General features: G+C 39.9%; 2 protein-coding genes and 1 non-coding gene across 3 annotated transcripts; 1 reads left to right on the forward strand and 2 right to left on the reverse strand.

The window, feature by feature from the left end:
• Positions 1-11,007: 11,007 nt before the first annotated feature.
• Positions 11,008-11,478, reverse strand: LOC133799816 (extensin-like). The gene has a single exon (XM_062237806.1). The coding sequence runs from the start codon at positions 11,476-11,478 to the stop codon at positions 11,008-11,010; it is 471 nt and encodes a 156-aa protein (XP_062093790.1).
• Positions 11,479-15,693: 4,215 nt separating this feature from the next.
• On the reverse strand, positions 15,694-17,028 carry LOC133799817 (uncharacterized). Its single transcript, XM_062237807.1, has 2 exons — positions 16,821-17,028; positions 15,694-16,715 (listed from the first exon to the last, which is right to left on the reverse strand). The coding sequence occupies exons 1-2, from the start codon at positions 17,026-17,028 to the stop codon at positions 15,694-15,696; spliced, it is 1,230 nt and encodes a 409-aa protein (XP_062093791.1).
• A 616-nt stretch (positions 17,029-17,644) lies between these two features.
• On the forward strand, positions 17,645-17,750 carry LOC133802895 (small nucleolar RNA R71). Its single transcript, XR_009877641.1, has one exon. It is a non-coding gene; the product is annotated as a small nucleolar RNA R71 (small nucleolar RNA).
• The last annotated feature ends 6,121 nt before the right edge of the window (positions 17,751-23,871 follow it).

Here is a 23,871-nt window from a genome sequence, read left to right on the forward strand (position 1 = left end):
TGCAAATATTTTAATATCTTAAGGAAACCTTTTACATCGCAAGCATTTACTGCTCGGATGTAATAGTTTTATAAAAGGAAAAAGTAGCTGTCGCGCATCAATCAAAAAATAGTCTCTACATCACGACCCGTAGGTTAGGTATTTAAAAGATAAAAGAATAAAAGAAAAATAGCAGACTACGAGGCAGGAGGATCTTGAGGGGTGTCCTGGTCGACGACAGTTGTAGCTTCATTGTCCACCCCTTCCATGCCAGTGGCCAAACAGATTTCAGGTGAGGTAGGTATCTTTGCTCTCTCTTCTTCCACCAGGCAAGCAACGCAGCGGGCTATCTCAGCATGCCTCGTGTGCTCAGGAAGATAGCTTAAGTTGGCCTCCTAGTTGTGTTTCCAGAAGTCATAGAAGCACTTAACCGTGGCATTCTTGTACCTCTCCAAATTGTTGGCGTTGGCTTTCTCAAGTTCCTCAATCCGGCCTTCCAGCTTTGTAGTCTCCTATCTGCTCGTAATTAGGTCCTCCTCGAGATTTTTAGCCTCATGGTAGTTGATGGGGTTAGACTCCTTGAATTGGTCTCTATACTCGACGGCCTTGTCCAGAGCAGTCTGCTTCTCCCTTAACTCCTCAGCCAGCTTGTTATTCTCCTCGAGCAGTGCTGCGTTTGTCTTCTAAGCCAACTCAAGTTGTTCAGCATATTTTGCTTCGACAGCTTTGATTTCTTCAGTGTACCGTTGGTCAGAAGCCTTGGAGTGTTCGGTGATGGCTCCCGAGCAAAGACAGCCAGCAGTCACGGTTAGCCTTGCCTGCAATCAGCACAAAAGTTAAAAAGACAACTTACACTTGCGAGCTCGTTTAGAGCACAGGTTAAGATCTGGTCGACGTCCATCGTCTCTATCCCAGCCATCACTTCTCGGCAACGTTCATGCCTCAAAATTTTTGCCATCCTATCCTTGGCTGATCTTAGGGCACGGCTCGATATGTCACCCCCTGTGGAAGCAGGGGCATCGTGCTGAGTCTGGTCAGTTGGAGTTGGTGGGGAAGGTGTCGACCCAACTGGAGCAGGCGGAGTTTGCTGCTCGAGGGGAGAAGGAGGTGGTGTTGCATTTGTTGAAGGTACGTCTACCGGAGGGTCTGCAGTACGAATTTTCATGGCCGAAGGCGCTCTATTGCTTTCCCCATGATGCCGCCTGTCGCTTTCTTCTTGCTCGCATGAGCTTCAGGAGCCTCGAGAGCATAGTACATATCAAACACATTTTTGGATTCCATGTCTGCAAGAAAGCCAATGCACGAACAGTGAGATAGTACAAACAACTGAGTATGTTATGTCAGGAAAAGAAACAAAGAAAATCGTAAGTAAAATACCCGAGCTATCATTACTGGTCGCTACATTATATACTCTACTAGTGTTACACTCACTCTTTGGCATGAAGAAGTCTGAATCTAAATTGGGAGCGTACTTAAAATTTTCGTCCCCGTCAAACAAGTGACAGGGAATTGGCAAACTATCTATGAGCGAGAGATCAGTACCGTTCTCATCTGAAGATTCGTCGAAAGGCTCGAGAGGTTCGATGGCTTTCCTTTTTCCCTTTCCCAGTGGGGCGGAAGCAGCTGCTCGTGGGGTGCTGGAGAGTTCCCTGATTGTCACTCCAGTTGTCCTCCTCATTTAAGGTTGTGACACGTCTGGGTGCTACTCGGGAATCTCCTCGCCAGTGGCACTTCCCGTTGTTGACTCCCTCACATCCTGGTGAGGTGCCAAAAGCCCGACCAGCCTCAGGTTAGCCTCTATGACCAGATGCTTGATGCTCTTCTCTATGTCAGTCAGGCTAGCCAAGAGGGCTAATTGGATTTCCATGTCTGGTATGGGAGCTGGTCGCAACCATGGGCTTGAAAGGCGCTAAAAATCTAAGGGAAATGCAGTAAAAATTAAAGAAAAATAAATGACCAGGGGTGCAAAGACTTTACCTCCTCGTGTGAAGGCCAAGTTTCTCGCGACCATGTCAGTAGTCAGAAAGTACTCCAGATGGCACTTCCCCACATTCGAGATAAAAGTAGTATCAGTCAGGAAAGTGCGACCTGTTTCCTAGTTGTAGAAATGGAAGAACCCCGTGTTTTCCTGGTTGGGGTTGGATTTTAGGTCGAACAGGTAGTTGACCTCATGTGGCATGGAGACATGCCATTTGTTACTGCTATAGAGGATATAGAGTGCAGAAAGCATTCTATATTCGTTAGAGGTTATTTGAAAAGGAGCGACCTTGAAATAATTGGCCACTCCCTGAATGAAAGGATGAAGAGGCAGGATCGCTCTTGCCTCTACGTGATACATCGACCAGGCACTGTACGCGCCTCCAGGCATATTCGTCCTTTGGTCTCTGGTGGGTTGGATTAGGGTCACCCCAAGAAGTCCGTATTTTTTAATGTAATTGGCAATCATCCTAATCGTTACTCGGCTAGGAGGGGAGACGTACCATTCAACATCTAGTTGAATGGCATTTTGAAGTTGAGCGCAAGTTTGAATGCTAGGGTCGAGGGAATTTCAGCCTGAGGAGCAGGCTGATTGGAAGGGTTGGAAGGTTTTTGTTTCTGTTTCTGGGCTTTAGACTTAACACGGCCCATATTTTGGCACGGGGACGATGAAATGTTTGAGGTTGCTCGAGAAAAAGGAATTTCTAGTATCAACAGCGAGAGTTGCTCCTCGTCCTCAAGCAATTGGGCTAGTAAGTCGTCATCAATAGACCTCTCACCTCCACACGGATCTTGCATGAAAAGCTGCGAACAGAGAAAGGGGGAGATGAGAACGTAAAGCCTAAAAATCTGTGTTGAGAGTTGGAATAACATTTCTCGCTTATAAAAGTTAAGCTTTTATACGGCCAGCAGCATTCTATCAAAAAAACTAAGTTTTATATGAGTAGTTTGAAAACGGATTAAACAGCGGAAGTAAAAAGTTTTTCAGAGAAAGCTTTTTCGACTCCGAAAGGGCGGGAAAAATCCAGTTTTTCAACTAGCTTAAAAATTGAATTTTTACTTCGATTTTACGCCCCTAAATCTACAATCTCGACTATCAAACTGAATCCTAACTCCTATGAAACATTATTTCACTACCCTATCAAGCGTCGATCAACATGCCCGTTTACCCCAAGACAGTTTCGGTCAAGAACAGCGAAGGACCCAAATACAAAACAATTTTGCATGGCAACTCAAACGTCTAAGAGGTTTATGAAACTGACTTGAAAGGTGGAGTCTGAACACAAAAGCTTTGAGCATCCGGATGGAAGTTCCTTGGATCAGTGATGAAAGTTCCTAGGATTTGTGGGCTTTGAAGGTCGAAGTTCTTTGGAGTTCTTGAAAAGGAAATGGCGAGTGAAAAGTAAAAAGTGAAAATGTGGATTTGGGGTATTATTTATAGTGACTGCGACACGATAAAAGAAGTAATCATGAATTACTTTTTTCAAATTATGGGAAAGAGTAATAGCCGTCAGACAAGTTTTTGGGAAACCGAAAAGACTTGATTGGACATGATTGATCACTTTCTTCAAGAAAGTGCGGGCGCCTCTGACAAATTTTTGTGGGGTAAGCGAAGAGTCAGTTTCCTAAGTTTACTTTATGCTGGTCGCAGTAAAATAAACTTGGAGGCAACTATTTACCCAAAATGGCTACGGATGACGTGGCAGGAATTTTGTACACGAGGGTAACACGTGTCAGCGTCATTAAGAAGAGGTGTTGTTTGTCTGTCGACCAGTTCCTCGATGCTTCATCAAAGCTTAGCTATTAGATACGACCAGACTGGTCGTATGATTCGGTTTATTTCCTTTAACGGTCATAATCTTGTAATAATTACATTGAATATTTCTTCATTATTATTACCTTGATATGCAGTTATTAAGGAAAGTTAAGGCCCAATGGCCCATGTAATCCCCCTTGAGCCTATAAATATGCATGAAATAGCTCACGGAAGGGACTTTTTGATCTCTAATCTTTTTCTTGAATATTAAGAGAGAGAGCTATAGTGTGATTATCCATCATTTTATTGTAATTCTCCCAAGGTTTGTGAAACTCAAGAACCCTAGTTCTTTTATCATGGCTTTGAGATTCAATATTAATAATAGCACTAAGTGGACGTAGGTCATTACCATTCTTTGGGGCCTTACCACTATAAATCATTGGTGTTTTCTTCTTTACCATTAGATTAAACTCTTAATTGTCGTCTCATTTTCTGTCGTATATTTGACTCTATGTCATTGGCCAAATCGAGGGTCAACAACTGGTTTCCCCTCCTTCAACTCCGGTAGGATGGACTACATCGTCTGTGACATTTATTTGAGTGGTTACCATGGTTGAAAATGCTCGGAATGCTTTCTTCAAGCTCTCAATAAAAGCACTAACCTATTGATTGCCTTTTTCACTATCAACCTAAAGATGAGAGATTAAAGAAGTAAACAACAAGAACACAATATTTTTTACGTGGTTCAGGCTATATAAGAGCCCCAGTCCACGAGTCTCTTATATTACGAAGACTGGAAGCTTGTTACAACAAGCTCCAATAGAGTTTTCTCAAGCAACATTTAGATTGCTCTAAGTACAAGGCTTTTTCTCTCTCTAAAAAATCGAACCCTTTACAATGATATTCCCATCCCTACTTATAGAGGTTGGGATCATTAATGCTAATTATTGATAATTAATACACATTCTCCCCGTTATTGGGCTATTAATACCACTTTAATGAAATGGGCTACATTAATAAGAGCCACGGCCAGGCGAGATACGCAGGGACCACTCCTTAAAGCTACCTACTTTATGGGGAACATCCCCTTGGTAGTGTCAGGGCCTGCGCACATCTCTCCATGTCAGAAGGGGTAGTGGGAGTGCAAATTGTCAAGTCGTACAATTGACAACAATGTGGAAGGATCACCAAAAAGGTTGTTATATGATCCTCTGATGCTGCAAACCTGCATTGGCTGACACCCGACTAGCCTTTTAGGTCCCGAGGACAAGGTCGTTGACCTGGAAGAAAATTGCTTGTAAAGAGTTTGAGGACTACTAACTAGTCCTCGGGGCATGGCCTCAGAGAGAGAGACGTGCGTGCCCTACCTTTATACAAGGGACGTGGCCCTTAGTCGAGATATCCACCCTCCAAGGACTGACTCCCACGGCGTGGCCTCACTTGAAGAGGCACGCGTCTTCGCCACGTGCCCTACCCGCACCGATTTTGGATTTCCACGTGTCCTTTGGTGAAAACACGGACAATAGTATCATTGTCATATAAATTTCCAATAAATAAACAATATTTTATATAAAAGAATGATATAAACATATTAAATGAAAAATGAAACCAAAACATTGGTTATGATTTTTTTAAAATATATATAAAGGGAGCGACTACAATGCACCACTTTTTTTACAACATCAGTGCATCATTTTTCTATTTTCGGCAACTGGATAGATGTAATCCCAAATTTTTTATATGGCAGTTTACATTGTAGCTATCTAGAACATCCTACAAATATCAAGAAATTCTGAATAAATTATGGTACAAAAAACAGGGTTCAAATAGCTTGTTGCACGCATACTTATTTTTTAATATATTCATGTAAAAAGTCAAATGTTTAAACCTTGCTTTCGGCACTATAAATTATTTGAAATGTCTTGAAATATAGTAGGGTGTCTTAAATGATTACAATGTACACTATCATATAAAGAAATTGAAAAAGAATATCAAGGTGTAAAATCCACAAACTCGCTGAGCCCAGTGTTATCACAACAGTAGATGTGTTGTAGTTGCTCCCTATATATGTAATATGATAACCTTTTCAAACATTAAAGATGATGTTTTTAATAAAAATTAAGGTTATGTATTATATATTATTATTATAATGATGTTTTATAATATTTAAATTTATATTAATATAAGTTTTAAATATCTAGTAATGTATTAAACATTATTATAATAATAATATTTTAATTCATATTAATATAATTAGTAAAAATTAGGATTATATATTATAATCTCAAAATTTCAATGCAATGATGTGGTAATTTTAAGTGACAGGTGGCAATGCATGTGTACCAAGTGGCGCATTAATTGTTAATAAATGTGTCAACCAAGGGAAGTTAAAAGGTTAGAAAATGACCTACTGGGCAAAGTCATTGCATCATTGGTCGAGGATGGTTTAATCCGGTCGGGTATAAACAAGTATAAGTTTACCCGATCAGAAGAAGTTATAGCCGACCAGGTATGACAGGCAAAGAGACATAACCAAATACTTATGTTAGGAGAGTGACATAGTCGAACAACTATGTCAGATTAGGGAGTGTAGCCGATAGGATATGTTAGAATTTGAGGAGTTAACTACCCAGTTACTTTTCTACAGAATCTCGGTAAAGACTAAAACAATAATCGCCCGTAACTACCACAAGAATCTCTCAGATATTCCGAAGTAATCTCCATATTGTTTTATTTTAAATTTGTTTATTGCTTTATTACTTAGAATTTGTTAAAACAACCAAAGACTCCATCAAAATGGGAGACCTTTCTTGTATAATCCATAATCCTATAAAAAGAGAGCTCATGGCATCATTTGGGGGACTTTTGAACTTTTGACTTTGGAACTTTTGGGAACTTTTACTTGGGTAATTCTTAGGCCATTTTTTGAGAGAATTTAGAGAGAGAAAGCTTGAATTCTCCAGAAAGAAACTATGTTTTTACGACGGATGGATGGATGATGACCTCAGCTCTAAAACTAAGTCCACACAGATAGAAAATTCCAGAACTTGTTCGGGAACTCACCAGTTGTGAAATTCCCAATTACGAAGTCACCAATCAGGAAATCCCCGATCAGGAAGTCACCGGTCGTGAAATTCGCAAGCCCCGCCCAGAAAAAATCATGCTAAGGCTCCTCAAGATAAAAAATGCTTCTTGCTACAAAGACGGACATGATCGACATGAGTCTGATAGTCATTGGATTGACCTGTCAAATGATCAAGAAGGCAAAAACCATAGGGAATGAGATGACTGCCCGACTCATCTTGAGAAGCTGCCTCGATACTTCGATCAACAACGCAAGGGAAAAGAACAAGTCTCAAAGCATAAGCATCCTAATAGGTAATAATCTCAAGTCAACAAACTCCCCAAAGGACCAAGAGTATAGTGTTTGACCCGCTAAGTGGACATGCTACCCAGAAGGATCTGCGAAATTTAATCAGCAAAAAAAAGAAGACCCCCCTGATCGAAGGGAAAGGTCTTGTCTGCCCTCACGAGCAAGTAGAAATAATTGACAGAAGTACGCCGGTTGGGAATGCCCGACCAGGAGGACAAGATGCTGGAACATCATTAATATCATCAGTTATTCAAGCTCATCTTGACGCACTGGCGACTGCGATGCAGGGCTTGACAAATCGACCTACTGGGTTGGATGACGTCCACCACAGGAGTGCCAGTCCTTTCAATATACTCGAACAGTATTCAACTGGTTAGTAAAATCGGGCAGTGTTCAATTGGTCGGTAAAATTGGGCAGTGTTCAATTGGTCGGTAAATTGAGTAGTGTTCAACTGATCAGTAAAATCGAGCAGTGTTCAACAGGTCAATAATATCGAGTAGTGTTCAACTAGTCGGTAAAATTGAGCAGTGTTTAAATGGTCGACATATACTCGAAAAGTGTTCAACTGTTCAGTAAAATCAGACAGTGTTCAACTGGTCGGTAAAATCGAGCAGTGTTCAACTGGTCGGTAAAATTGGGCAGTGTTCAACTGGTCGGTAAAATCGAGCAGTGTTTAACTAGTCAGGATATACTCGAACAATGTTCAATTGGTCGTTAAAATTGGGCAGTGTTCAACTGGTCGGTAAAATCGAGTAGTGTTCAACTGGTCAATAAAATCAGGTAGTGTAATGCCCTACTACCTTAGAGCCATTACTAAGTGAGTTTAAAAAGTGCAATTAACTTGCTAAGCGAGGTTTTTAGAACAAAAGTGTGATTTAAATTAAAAGACAGGGTTGTAATCTTTAAAAGTACTTCATTTCATTAAAAGTTCCAGTTATTCAACACTTGGGATCCCAAAACAAGGTTTGTAAACCATTTACGACTCAAAATAGATACACAGTGGATAAATTATCAAAAACGGAGTCTAGTATAGCCATTTCTCAAAAATGCCCCCAACCCAAGCGGTCGGGCAGGCCAAACATGTACGCGCCGCCCCCACGCTCTCCGTACTCATGGCTGGTTGACTTTCTCTTTGCCCTTACCTGCAGCACAGAGCACCCGTGAGCCGAAGCCCAGCAAGAAAACTCAAACAGTACATAACACATGCATAATATACTGTCATTACAGCAGACAGCTCATATTTAGTCAGACAGTCTACAAAATCTAACACATATACGGCCTTGCCGTCCCAAAAGCGTTACCAAAGCCTGGGATCTCGGTCCACATCGTATGGATAACCCATGTATCCTCTGGGGTCTCACCCAAGCCACGAGCACTCCATGTGCTAAGTGGTGTTCCCGGCCCCACTACCGTTCTCGGCCTTCGCCGTTCTCGGCCTTTCGCTGTTCCCGGCCCTTCGCCGTTCATTCATCTATTTCCACATTTAGCATTCTCAAATAACAATCAAATATACAATCATTCATGTAATGCTACATCCTAGCAATAATATAATCTAGGGCCGCGCCTTGCAACAAAACTATGGGCCTGAGTCCTGCTCTACGGGTGCTACAGTTCTCTTACCTGTATCCCGAGCTTTCTGATGCACTAAGGCCGCGAGCACGGTCCTCTAAACCGAGCCTCTCCAAAGACCTAGTCACAACACATATAAAACATCCTTTAATGCTAATCAATCCCAAAACCACTTCCCGGGACCAATCCCGTACTCTTGGGACCCCTAATTCCCTAAAACAACGCATTGGAGCCATCCCCCGAGTCCCCGGGCAAAAGCCCTAAAAACACAATTTTTGGCTGTCAAAAATGGCCTAGGGCCATGGCACTCCCCTCAAGGGCCGCGGCAGCCAGCGGCTCTCCCACATCCTGATGCAACCTCGCGCCGCGGCGCCCAAGAACAGGGTCGCGACGCTCCTTCGCGAACTGATAATTCTTGAATAAAGAGTTATTTGTCATACTTTTAAGCTTATGATAAACAAAAAAGAACAAGCTGAGTGATACTTTTTAATGATTTCATTTCATTTTATTATCCATTTTTTTTATGGTCTTATCTTATCCTTTAGTCTTTTTGAAATATCTGAACATTTAATAGCACTTAGAGAGTTTTTACATGGTGCTCTCTGGAGAAAGCAAGAAAAGAAAACATATTTTTATTAGGTGTTGCTTGTGATAAAATATAGGGATTGTTGAAGACAGGAGCTTTTGCTGCAGCATTTTTCTAGCAAAAGAAGGAGGAATCAGCAGCTCAAAAAGGAGGTCATGTGGCATCATTTATCCAGCTGTAAAGGAGACTGACGTGGCAGAGTGGTAAAAGATATTAAATCAGCAGTTATTTTAGTAAGTGGGCCACGTGTGAGAGAAAGAAAGAGGGAAAAATGGAGAAATTAAAAGAAGGAAAAAGGAGAGGGTTGTACCCTAGCTAATTAAGGAAGGAGCAGCCTCCATTTTTTATAAGACTTGAGCCAGAAGTTTACTGCAGAAAAACAGAGAGAAAATCAGATAAAAAATGCCAGGAAGAAATAAAAAGAAGATTCAAGAAAGAAGGAGGCCAACCAAAGAAGCTCAAGCATCATTTTGGATTTGTTTTTCTCTTCTTTCTAAACTCTATTGTATTAATTTCTGAGTTGGATTTTAACTGAATATTATGGGCTGTTTTGATTATGAATTAATGTATATGAAATCAGCCATGAACTAATTTCTTGGTGGCTTGAATTGTTGATGAACCCTATGTTATAATCTATCCATTTCTTGCACTTTATTTTAGTAAAATCTCCCTTGATCATTCAAGTGTGCTTAAATTGATTTCTTGTTGTTGTTTGGCCAGCAATGCCAAGTTATTTTAATTATATTTAATGCTGGAATGGTTGAATGTAATAGGAAAAACTTGGATGACACAAGTCATAATCTAGGTTAGGTTATGTTAGTAATTAATATAGGGATATGTTAATTACCTTGTGTAACATATGAGAAGTGAACTGTGATTGCATTCTTAAATCTGATTTTGCATAGGAATATGCTTAATTAGGTAGAAGAATTAAGGTCATAAGATTTGGGAAAGTTTTATGCATGTTAAATGAACTTTTCGTTATCCTGGGAGTTTTGCTAGAAAATTGCTACAGCAATACGTTCGCAATGTGTTCAGGAAGAATACTATAGGGGGATTCAATGATTCAAGTCCATTTTAAAATTCATATATTTCTCTCAAGGTTCTTGTTCAGTTTACTTTATTTTTTATTGGGTTAATTTGAAAAATCAAAGACATTCAAAATTTTCACTAGTGTAATTGTTTAGTAATTAATTTTTGCATTTAGTTTTATTTTTGCAATCCCTGTGGAGACGATCTTGAATACTTACTACTTTATTACTTGTTTTGTGACTGTGTACACTTGCACATTTTAATCGAATCAATTCTCACAACAAGTTTTTGGCACCGTTGCCGGGGATTATCTTCCCATCATCGATAGTTTTGCCTGCCAAAATACAATAAAGTAGCAGTAGGCGGTCTTGATTCACTGTCGTATCATGGGTGATTGGTTGTAGTGCCCATTTAATAAAGGCGAGCCATACACTGGCTTTAGGAGTCACGACAGCATAGGATAAGGTACGACGACCAGTGGCGGACACAGTCCACGAGGCAGTAGGAATTTCCACTGTACGAAGTGCCTCCTCAAAGGGCTCTCGCGTGGGGGCAGCAACTAATTCCTGGAAGTGAGCATCGATATAAATGGGCAACCCATAAAATTCATTAATAACCTCTGCTGAAAAGGACACAGAGGGCTAATACTTCAGGGCTAGCGTCGGTAACCAAGTTGGCATAGAATTCACGCACAAGGGGCACGCCCGCTTGGGCTTCAAACAGAACCTGGCCCACTAGTGCTTCTCGATAACTGCTGTGATATAGGCTGGCAACTCAAAAGCAGCAAGCAAAAACCCCCGTTCAGGCCATAACTTTTTATTTTTAAGCTTCTCAAATCGCTTTGCAGCCTCGGCGCAATGAAATGTCTCCGCATTGCGGGGTTTTGTAGATGGACCCGCCGTGGTGTGCTCGTTGGACCTGGATTGTGTCTTGCATTTCAGTGGTATTGTTTCGGGAGGGGATGGTATAGGACTGGTGGTCACTTTTTGCTTGGATTTGTGGGTTGGTTTGGGCTGTTGTTTCTTGGGATGTGTTGGATTGGTTTGTTCTGCTGTATCTGGTGATGGCTGAGGAGCAGGTGGTGTGGGGTTAGGTGTGATAGTGGAGGCCTCAGGGTTGGTGGACTTTGGTGAGGCTGATCGTGGGGCAGGGGAAATTGGGGTAGTTTTTTGTTTCTTTCTCTGGGCTCTCGCTTTAGTGGTCATAATGGGCAAACAGACAACAGCTATGTAACAAAATGGGTACCCAACAAGTCAATATCCTGCTTATCAGTAAAGAGAGTGGGCCAGAGCAACACAGCAACAGAGTAGTAGAATAAACACTGGCAACCAATAATCCAATAGTTGACTCCCAAAATAACACACGAATAGAGAAAGCCAAAGCCCCAGAAATAGTCACAAGAGTGTATCTGACAAAGAATTCGTACCCCAAATGGTTGGCTGTTGAGGAGCTTGGAGCCTAGGCGCTGAAGGTTGGGGTGAGCGTAGAGATACCTGGGGTTCCGAGGCTTGGGAGTGCACAGGGACTCGAATGCGCTTGGGAGGCCGAGTGATTGCTGGGTCGGGGCTATACTGGGTTAATGGGGATGTCTCGGCTGAAAGCATGCAAAGGCAGGGGGCACAATGCGGAGCAGAACCACGTTTTTCATGGCTTGGGTGCACGAAGAGGCAGAGGGCAGGCAAGCAGCAGCGCACCTGGGTGTGGGAGGCGCTATTGGGCGAATGGTGCCTGGGTGAAGTGCCGTGGGTCTTCGCGAGGTGGAGAGGCGGAGAGGTCGACTTGGGTTTCGGATCCGGGGCTGGTTTTGTGAGGTGGTTCTCGGTCTCGGGTCGCCATGGGGTCGTGGGTTCGTGAGGTGGGTCAGGTGGTGGGTCGGCTGGGGTGGGGATCGTGAGTGTGGAAGAGAGAGAGGTGTGGGGTATTAGGTAATATACAGATATATATATTATAAAATAAAAATAAAATAGATAAAAATATATAAAGGAAATTGATAATATATACATTATACTTATATATATAACTTTTCTCTCTCTTTTTTTTTATGTAATTTTTCTATTTATGTGTATATGCATAGAATTATATATATATATAAAGTAAAATATGTAGAAAGGATATTAAATATAGCCCATATATGTATATATGTAAAAAAAAAAATTATAGTAATATATATATATCTGAATGACACCATGACCCAGGTTTGATTCTCTGCCCAGATTGCTACAGTGCTCAAGATGTGCTTCAGCAGCCCAACTTTGACAGAACTCCTCATTTTTTTTCTTAAGAAATATTTGCTGCCATTTTGCTTCAGCAAAAATCTCGCAAAACCTTCAGACTTCAAACTCACTTCAAAGCACCCTGTTTCTTGCTTTCTTAACACCTGAAACACCAAAATACACATAAAAATACTTCAAAATATCACACTAAAATGAAATTAAAATCACAAAAAATAAAAATAAAAATAAAAACAATTAAAAACACTCATATGTATGTATATATATATATATTTTTCTCTTTCTTATTTTTTCTTATACATATAAACTAATATTTCACACTTTCTTCTTTCTGGGTTGTCCTTAAATTAGTGCATGAATCACTTGACAACCCAAAATAACCTCAGCCTTATGGATCCTCCTAGGTGATGGAGGTCTTCTCTCAGTCGACCTCACCTCCCAAATAATGTTTCAGCCGCTGCCCATTCACTTTGAACTCCCTTCCAGATTGATCTTCACGAACTTCAATAGCTCGAAAGGGGTAAACTTGCACCACTGTGAATGGACCAGACCAGCGAGACTTTAACTTGCCAGCAAATAATCTCAAGCACGAGTTGAAAAGCAATACTTTCTGCCCCTTCTCAAAGACTCGAGGTTGAATCCTCTTATCATGCCATCTCTTAGTCTTTTCCTTATACAACTTGGCATTTTCATAAGAGAACAACCTCATCTCTTCAAGCTCATTCAATTGCAACATGCGAGCTTCCCCAGCAGCTTGAAGATCCATGTTAAGCTTCTTAATGGCCCAATAAGCCCAATGCTCTAACTCCACGGGCAAGTGACAAGCCTTCCCATAAACCAAGCAGTCAGGGGACATTCCCAATGGTGTTTTAAATGTAGTTCGGTAAGCCCAAAGAGAGTCATCTAATCTTTGAGACCAATCTTTGCGAGATGGATTAACAACTTTCTCTAGCACACCCTTGATCTCTCTATTGGAAAGCTCGGCTTGACCATTTGTTTGAGGATGGTAGGCAGTAGCGATCTAATGTTTCACACTGTATTTAGCCAACAAGGCTGCCAAAATCTTATTCACAAAGTGGGTTCCCTCATCACTTATTAGAGCTCTTGGAGTGCCAAATTGGGTGAAAATATGCTTGTGTAAGAACTTCATGACCACCTTGGAATCATTGGTAGGACTCGCCACTGCTTCAACCCATTTAGAGACATAATCGACTGCCACCAAGATATACAAGTTCCCAAATGACGGTGGGAATGGCCCCATAAAATCAACTCCCCAAACATCGAATAATTCCACTTCAAGGATGCAATTCAACGGCATTTCATTCCTTGCTTAAATATTTCCAACACGTTGGCAGCGATCACATCTTTTAGCAAAATGATGAGCATCCGTGAAAATAGAAGGCCGATAGTAACCCGATTGAAAAACTTTAGCTGCTGTCCTTTGACCACCAAAATGCCCACCATAAGGAGTTGAATGACAATTCTCTAGAATACTTGAAACTTCCTCCTCAGGCACACAACATCTCATGATACGATCTGGACATTGCTTGTACAAATAGGGCTCATCCCAATAATAAAATCATACATCATGGAAGAACTTTTTAAGTTGCTGCGTATTCAAATCAGGAGGGTGCATTCCACTCACCAAGTAGTTTACAAAATCAGCATACCAAGGGGTAGTATCTTGGGTTACAACCAGCAGCTGTTCGTCAGGAAAATTCTCTTGAATTTGCACTTCATCTTGCTTGTTACAGCCTGCTTCAAGCCGAGATAAGTGATCAGCCACTTGATTCTCCGTTCCTCTTCTATCTCGAATTTCTAAGTCAAATTCTTGAAGAAGAAGAACCCAACGAATAAGTCTCGGTTTAGCATCCTTCTTGGCAATTAAATATTTGATGGCTGAATGATCGGTGTATACTATCACCTTTGTTCCCACAAGATAAGACCTGAATATATCAAAAGCAAAGACCACGGCCAGCAGCTCTTTCTCGGTGGTTGAGTAATGGATTTGAGCATCAATGAGTGTCTTACTTGCATAATAGATGGAGTGAAAAATCTTCTCTCTTCGCTGCCTAAGTACTGCACCAATAGTAAAATCACTAGCATCACACATTAATTTAAAGGGCAAAGACCAATCCTGAGCAACAATGATTGGTGCAGTAACTAGAGCTTTTTTTCAAAGTCAAAAAGGCATCAAGACACTCCTTGGTGAATTCAAAAGGTCGGTTTTGCTCCAACAATGAGCAAAGGGGTTTTGAGATCTTCGAAAAGTCCTTCATGAACCTTCTATAGAACCCCACATGCCCCAAGAAACTTCTAATGCCTTTGACGGTGGAAGGTGGTGGAAATTTCTCAATCACTTCCAGCTTTTCCTTGTCCACTTCAATACCCTTATGCGAGACTTTATGACCCAAGACAATTCCTTCTTGAACCATGAAGTGACATTTCTCCCAATTGAGAACCAAGTTTGTTTCCTCACATCTTGCTAAGACTCGCTCCAAGTTAGCCAAACAATTGTCAAAAGACTCCCCAAATACCGAGAAGTCATCCATGAAGATCTCAAGAATGTTTTCCGCCATATCTGAAAAAATCGCCATCATACACCTTTGGAAAGTGGCGGGAGCATTGCATAATCCAAACGGCATCCTTCTAAAGGCAAAGGTGCCGTAGGGACAAGTGAATGTTGTCTTTTCTTGGTCTTTCGAAGCAATAGAGATTTGGTTATAACCTGAGTATCCATCAAGAAAACAATAAAACTCTTTTCCTGCCAACCGATCAAGCATTTGGTCAATGAATGGCAGGGGAAAATGGTCCTTCCGAGTGGCATTATTCAGCTTCCTATAGTCCACGCAAACTCGCCAACCAGTCACCGTTCTTGTGGGAATCAATTCATTGTTGTCATTAGTCACCACTGTAACTCCTCCCTTTTTAGGGACACATTGAACCGGGCTGACCCATGAGCTGTCTGAAATCGGGCCACTTGATCACTTCTTTTCGAACCACTTCCTTCATGATGGGATTCAACCTTCGTTGCTGCTCAATAGAGTTACTACAGCAGTATTTTGTGCATACAAAATGTCGGGCTAATGCCTTTTATGTCTGCCATAGTCCAGCCAATTGCCCTCTTATGCTTCTTCAACACCTCTAGCAATAAACTTTCAGCTTCAGCTCCCAACAATGTTGAAATAATCACAGGCAGCGTTTCATTATCCCCCCCAAGTAGGCATATTTTAAGTGGCTTGGCAAAGGTTTCAACTCTAGCTTTGGTGGTTCTTGAATAGAAGGCTTTGGCAGCTTAAAATTCCCTTCCGACAGGTTTAGAGAATCAACAGGCTTGCTGAATTTGATAGCTGGCTTGTTGGATTCTATCCATGTGACTTGGGACTCCTCCTCTTTGCTAAATGCTTCATCATCTTCAAAGATATTCACCCCCAATTCAGCCTTGCAAGTTTCCTTATGAAAAGTTTCAGCTACAAGTGACTCAATTACACTCAATCTAGGGCATTCTTCGATGTCATCCGGAAACTTCATGGCTTTAAAAACACTAAAGGTCACTTGTTGATCATTCACCCTCATGGTAAGTTCTCCATTTTGTACATCAATCAAAGTCCTCCCGGTAGCAAGAAATGGCCTCCCCAATATGTTTGGTCCATCTCTATCCGCTTCATAATCAAGAATGATGAAATCAGCCGGAAATATGAACTTGTCAACTTGCACTAGTACATCTTCAATTTTTCCTTCTGGATGAGCCATCGACCGGTGCGCCAATTGCAAGGTAACTGTGGTTTGCCTAGCTTCTCCAATGCCCAATTTCTTGAAAATCGACATGGGCATTAGATTAATACTAGCACCCAAACCACATAAAGCTCTTCCCACATCTCTCCCACCAATGGAGCATGGATTTGTAAAGCTACCCGGATCTTTTAATTTAGAAGGAATTTTACTTTTCAACATAGCACTACAGCTCTCTATTAAAGCAACTGTTTCAAATTCACCCAGCCTCCTCTTTTTTGTCAAAATGTCTTTCAAAAACTTCAGGTAGTTGGGCATTTGGTCCAAAGCTTCCACCAAGGGAATGTTGATATGGAGCTGCTTCAAAACATCCAGAAACTTCCTGAATTGGTCATCTTGTTGTTTCCTTTGAAAGCGCTGAGGAAATGGTGGAGGTGGCTTGCTTGTAGGCTCTCCTGTAGCATTTTGCGGAGGAATTGCTGCAGCAATTGCTTCAGGATTAGCATTTAATTTTTTTGATTTCACAGCTTTGTCTCCCTTGTCCCCACTGCTTTGGATTGAAGTGGGCTCGCTGTTTCTAGCACAATTATCCTCAGTAAGTTCCACATTTTTGCCACTTCTCAAGGTAACCGCCTTGCAATGCTCCTTGCCATATTTTCTTGGATTTTCTTTATCACTAGGCAAAGTGCCTTGTGGTCTATTCCTTAGCTCATTAGCAAGCTGCCCCAGCTGAGTTTCTAGATTCCTCAAGGATGCCGCTTGACTCTGAATTACAGCATCGTTCTTGGCCATATATTCCTTCATTAAACTCTCCAAAGAGCTTGATTGAGACACTTGAGGATGAGGTGGTGGAGCTCTTTGTTGTTGTTGAGAAAACCCCGGTGGATATGTAGGCTTGTTTTGCATTGGTGCTCCATGTGAACTAGCTCCTTGACCCCCCCATGAGAAGTTCGGATGGTTCCTCCAACCCGGATTGTAAGAGTTCGAATATGGGTTATTACGGCTCACATTTTGATTCCCCAAGTAACAAACTGATGCCGGATTTGATGGACAGCTGTCAAATGTGTGCCCATCTCCACAATAAACACAAGAAACATCTGCCAGTTGGCCCATAGCAGCTGGCTGTACCATTCCCCCCAAACTCATGTTCTTGAGAAGGTTAGTCATTGAAGAAACTTGAGCTGTCAAAGCTATCAATGCATCAACTTCAAGTATACCAGCCACTTTTTGACTTGTTGAGGCTTTAACATTGGACCATTGATAATTGTTGCTAGCTATCCTCACCAAAATCTCATAGGCTTCATTATAGGACTTAGAGAGAATAGCGCCATTGGCTGAAGCGTCTAACACCATACGAGTGGAAGAATTGAGCCCATTGTAGAAAGTCTCCATTTGTATACAATGTGGGATCCCGTGGTGTGGGCACTTTCTCAATAATTCCTTGAATCTCTCCCAAGCTTCACAGAATGATTCATCTTCCAGCTGCTGAAATGACATGATTTCATTGCGAAACTTGGCATTTTTTGTAGGGGGAAAGTACTTCATCAAGAATTTCTCAGCCAACTCATTCCATGTAGTCACCGAGTTGGGAGGAAAGGTGTTGAGCCAAGCTCTAGCTCGATCCCTCAAAGAGAAAGGGAACAATTTCAACCTTAGGGCCTCATCAGTCACTCCTTGTAGCTTGAAGGAGTCACTCACCTCTAAAAATGAATGAAGATGAAGGTGAGGATCCTCAGTAGGTAGCCCACTAAATTGACCCACTGTTTGCAACATTAGGAACATCACGCGCTTTAACTCAAATTGGGGTGCTTGAATTTCAGGTCTAACAATACCCCGATTGAGCTCATTAAACATGGGGGCAGCATACTCCCTTATGGCTCTCTCTCTATGATCAGCCATAGCAATTGTATTAGTGACATTATTAGCACCCTCAACTCCTTCAACCTCTTCAGCCATATTAAGGCAATTTTGAGCCCGTTGTTCCCTTAGTCTTCTTCTAATTGTTCTTTCAATCTCGGGGTCAATAGGAGCTAGTTCAATGTCTTCTTGCTCGTTCATATAGTAAATCACCTAAGAAAACACAAGAGCAAGAAAACAAAGTCAGATCAACAAAGAAAAAAAAATAAAAAAATAAAATTGTAAGTAATTCATTTTACAAGAATTTCTAATTTCAATCCCCGGCAACGGCGCCAAAAACTTGTTGTGAAAATTAATATACCCAAGTATACGCAGTCACACAAGTAATATAATGATAAGTAAGATCATCTCCACAGGGATTGCTAACAAAATTCAATGTAAAACCAACTAATTAACAACTTAAAATAAATGGAAAATATGGGAATGATTGAGTAATGAATCTAAATTTAAATGACTGTAAATAAAATCTGCTTAAAATGTGGCTACAATTACTGGAAAAATAATTGCAAGAAAAAGTATCTATGGAATGATAGACTTGAATAGCTAAATGCCCCCTATGTTTTATTTGCCCAGTTGTTACAACATTCGTTCAGCAAAGTTGCACATAGTTAACAGAATTCTAGATATGCTCATGAGGTTTTTCCAAAACTCACTGATTAAGTTCTACTACTTAATTGAATATATTCCTATATTTAATCAGGTTGCAGAACAGCAATTAAACACCAATTCTCAAGTTATGCAAGGTAGTAAAATATTCCTATCTTACTTACTGAGAACAACCTAAACATGGAAATTCTCTTGCATCATCCAAGTTATATCCACTAGATTTAGCCTTTCCAGAACCAAATCTAGCTTAGCAAATTGTTACTCATGGCCAATTAATAACAATTAACTAACAGTAAGCTCACTTGAATGAACAAAGGCAAAATTGCTAAAGTCATGCATTCACATTAATCAATCACAAGCATAGGGGTTCATAGCCATCCAAGTCTCAAAAGATTTAGCTCATGTTCAAACCAGTGATTACAATCCAAAACAGAGTTTGTTCATCCATAACTAATACTTCAGTTTCACAAAATGTAGAATTAAGAGTATATACTACAGAAAAGGAAAAGACAGAAGAAAGAGAAGTAGAATCAAAGTATGCTATCGTCCTCCTCCTTCTATTCTCGTGGATATCCTATTTTGAATGCTTGGTTCTTTTGTGTATATCTCTCTGTAATATTCCTTTTCTCCTTCTCCAACTGAGTTAATGTCCCTCCTTCTTTCTCTTTTCGGCTGTCCTCCCTTACCTCCTCTCTAGGGTAAAATTTTTTCCTTTACCCTAATTAGAAAGCCCACTTTCTTCTCTTTGGTCCACTAGTCCAATCCACATCAGCCAGCTGACATAATTTTAAGTGATTGCCATATAGGTGCTAAATTAGATGCAGAAATTCCTGCTGGTATTTTATCCACGTCATTTCCTCGTACCCAGAAATGCTATAGCATTTTGTTCTCCAGCAAAACAGAAGCATTTCCAGTTTTAGTGTTCACTTTGGCCTCGAATTCCTTTCTTTCCCTTGGCACTACAAAAATTCCTTTCCTAAACAACAAAACAAATAGAATTAATTAATTAATTACATTTAACACTAACAACCTAAAAGACTCCTAAATTTGTACACTAACTAGAAAAGAAAGATAAAAACTAATCAAACTTACAAACAACATCACATTCATTACTCTTTTCACAGAAAATCAAGTTTAAAGCTAATAAAAATAACTCTATAACATAGAGTTATCATGAACCCAGATTTTTGGGTTTTCCCCTGCGTTTTTCCCGAACCAAAACCACTCCAAATCATCCCAAACAAGTACCTAAGCCCCAAGACCAATTCAAAACCCCAAATGAACCCTTAACAACCTATAAACATCACCAAACAACTCAAACACACAATCACACCCAACATTCACACTTGAGTTTCAGATTTCAAACAATTAAACCCATAAACCAGAAACTTAAACTAAAGCTTGAGAAACTTAAACCATATCAGATACGAAAATTCAAAGATGTTTTAACTCAGCTTGAACTCCCTCCAATCCCAGCTTTAAACCAAACTCTTCTTGATAAACTAGCTGAATCCTCATGCAAAACCAGCCATCCTTTAAATTCCACACTTAATCTCTAATAATCAAACTTAAATTCAAACAAAAACAGAGCATAACTCTTACCTCTGAACAATCCTAGCTTGAACTTGATTTTGGTTGCCTCAAACCCCTTGATTCTCCTCCTAGGTTCAAGTTCAACTTTCTCTTTTCTTTTCTTCTAGCTTTTTCCTTCAATTTCAGCACAAACCAACTATCACCAAATGTTATACGTGAACCATCCTTCCCCTCAACTCAAACTTATCTATCCTCAGCCAATTGACCATTCTACCCTTCCTTTAATATCCATTTCCTAACTAAACCTCAAGGGCTCTTTTGTCATTTCTTATCCATTACAATTCTACCATTTCTCCTTCTAAACCTGTTACTCTCAGCGGTTACTAATAGTTACACAAGTTACCAAATTACCAGTTACCATTATCTCACAAGAACTAAATTACAATATCCCCAAAATACCCTTAGGCTCCTCCCGAGCCGGGTATAAAACCCCCTTGTGACTTTTGAGTTATCTAGCTCTCTAGGACCATCTCGGCATGTGCATCACATTAATATCACCACACCCACGTGGTACAAATCACATAGTATAATTATCACATTTATGCCCTCAATGGGCTAAGACTACCAATTTACCCCTATCATGCAAACGGGGCCCACATGCATATTTATACCACCTAAACATGCATTCTAATCACATATTCATTTAAATTCACATACTATCATATTAATTCACTTATTGCCCTCCAGGCACGCTAATCAAGGTCCTAAACCTTATTAGCAACTTAGGGTGTTACAGGTAGTGTTCAACTGGTCGATAAAATCGATCATTGTTCAACTGGTTGACATATACTTGACCAGTGTTCAACTGGTCAGTAAAATCGGGTAGTGTTCAACTGGTTGGTAAAATCGAGTTGTGTTCTACGGGTCGGCATATACTCGAACAGTGCTCAACTACTCGACATACTTGAATAGTGTTCAAGTGGTTAGTAGATTCGATCAGTGTTCAACTGGTCTATAAAACTAGCCAGTGTTCAACTGATCAGAAATTTTCCATATATTCACATGTGTTTCACGAGTAACTAACCCTTGATCACTTGGGGGCTCATATGGTATATTGGTATTAAAATTATCTTGCTACTTCAATTCCAGGGTGAAAAATCGAAAGTTCTTGGTCGACGATTTGGTCCTGAGAAAGGTGTTCATTAAAAACCTAGCAGCTGGAGTGCTAGGACCAAATTAGGAGGGACCTTGACCAAATCAACAAGTTTTGCCTCTCGACACTTACAAACTTTCTCGGCTAAATGGAGCATTGATCAGGAACTACTGGAATGATAAGCATTTGAGAATATATTATCAATAAATACTACTTTTAGAGTCGTAACTTAGTTTCAAGTGTTCAACTTGTTATTTAAGTTTGTTAAGGGGATTTTCATTAGCTGACCGGTTGCTTATTTTTTGGTTAAGACTCGTTTTTAGACACGTTTTGTCACTTTTATATTACGAGTAATAAAAGCGACTATACCCTGTGTGGTTGATTCTTGCTACAAATATGCATGTGTGTTAATTATTCGAACAGTGTTCAACTGATCTGTAAAATCAAACGGTGTTCAACTGGTCAGTACATTCAAGTAGTGTTCAACTGCTCGGATATTTTCTATATATTCTATGTGTTTCATTAGTCATAACTGCTTGAAAAGATTTGATCAAGTAGCAAGTGACCAAGGATCTTTCATCCCTCGATCACTTGGGGGGCACATAGGGTATACTGGTATATAATTTGACACAGGAAATAAGAGCATGAGTTAACGTTTTTGTTTTTAGGCTAATTTGTAAACTTTTGAAGTTAAAAAATGGCCATTAAGCTAACTTGTATGACAAAACTTAAGTAGGCTGACTTTAAAAAAATTTAATTCAAAAATGGCTATTAAGCTAACTCGTATAACAACGCTTAAGTAACTTTGAATTTTTCTATTTTTAGAAAAATTGAAGTTAGAAACAAACATTCGTGTAAATATAATTATTCTGTTCATAAATATGTAGAGCAATAAGAGTGTGAGGAAGTGTACTTAGTAAAAACTTGTGAAATGTATATAATTTCTAAGTTAAATTAAACTAAGTACTCATGCGAAAATATATAAGGCATAAATTAGAGTGACTTTACTATCCACGAAAAAGTTATATTGTTTTAAGTCTAAAAAGACTTAGAATGTTTTAAGTTTAAAAAGAAAAGTAAAGTATAAATGCCAAGAGCTCAGTCGTATGAGCAAAATATAGAAGTTGCTGAGATGCAATTTGTCTTTACAAAATGCCCCAAAGAGCTAGATATAAACATTACTGGTCAAATACAAAGTTCCTTGGTCGGTGATGCATACATTATTGGTCGGGTACATTCATGCCTGGCTGCCCAACTCCATCATCAGCATCTGGAACCTCCTTTAGTTAGAAAATGCTCAACATTTTTCTCATCAAGAGAAGTGGAAAAGTTAGAAAATGACCTACTGGGCACTAACTGGTCGGGAAGAACACTGACTGCGAGGATAGTTTAATCTGGTTGGGCAAAAACAAGTATAAGTATACCCAATCAGAAGAAGTTATAGCCGACTAGGTGTGGCAGGCAAAGAGGCATAACCGACAAGGTATGTCAAGAGAGTGTCATAGCCGACCAAGTATGTAAGGAGAGCGACATAGCCGGCCAGGTATGTCAGGAGAGTGACATAGCCAACTAGCTATGTCAGATTAAGGAGTGTAGCCTACCAGATATGTTAGAATTTGATGAGTTAACTACCCGAGAACTTTTCTACGGAATCTCAGTAACGACTACAACCAGATCGCCCGTAACTACCACGAGAATCTCTCAGATATCCTGAAGTAATAGCCATATTATTTTATTTTGAATTTGTTTATAACTTTATTAATTATAATTGGTTAAAACAAACAAAGACCCCGTCAAAACAGTAGACCTTTCTTGTACGATCCATGAGCCTATAAATAGAGAGCTCATGGCATAATTTGAGGGACTTTCGAACTTGACTTTGGAACTTCTGGGAACTTTTATTTGGGTAATTCTTAGGGCATTTTTTGAGAGAATTTAGAGAGAGAAAGCTTGTATTCTCCAGAAAGAAACTATTTTTTACGACTTATACTTAAGAAACTCAGTCGGCTCAGGTTCATCTGATCTTCAGTGTAGGTCAACATGTATCACAACTCCAAGTGGATTAGGCTATTACCAAAAAATTTGGGCTGAACCACTATAAAAAATTTTGTGTCGTTTATTTTCTATCCAAGGCTATTATATTTATCGTCGTTTTTGCGTCTACACGCCGTTGGCCAAAACTGTGGTGAACATTATCATAATAATATTTTATAACATTTAAATTTATATTAATCTAATTATGATATATCTAGTTTTATATTATATATATTATAATAATGATATTTTATAACATTTGAATTTGAATTTATATTAATATTAATATTAATATAATTAATAAATATCAATTTTTAGTTGTTTGAAAGTTATATTCCGTTAAATATTTATAATATTCCATTAAAGTTAAAAAAAAACAAACTATTAAAACC

This window comes from Humulus lupulus, chromosome 9, assembly GCF_963169125.1.
Source record: "Humulus lupulus chromosome 9, drHumLupu1.1, whole genome shotgun sequence".
Lineage (NCBI taxonomy): Eukaryota > Viridiplantae > Streptophyta > Magnoliopsida > Rosales > Cannabaceae > Humulus > Humulus lupulus.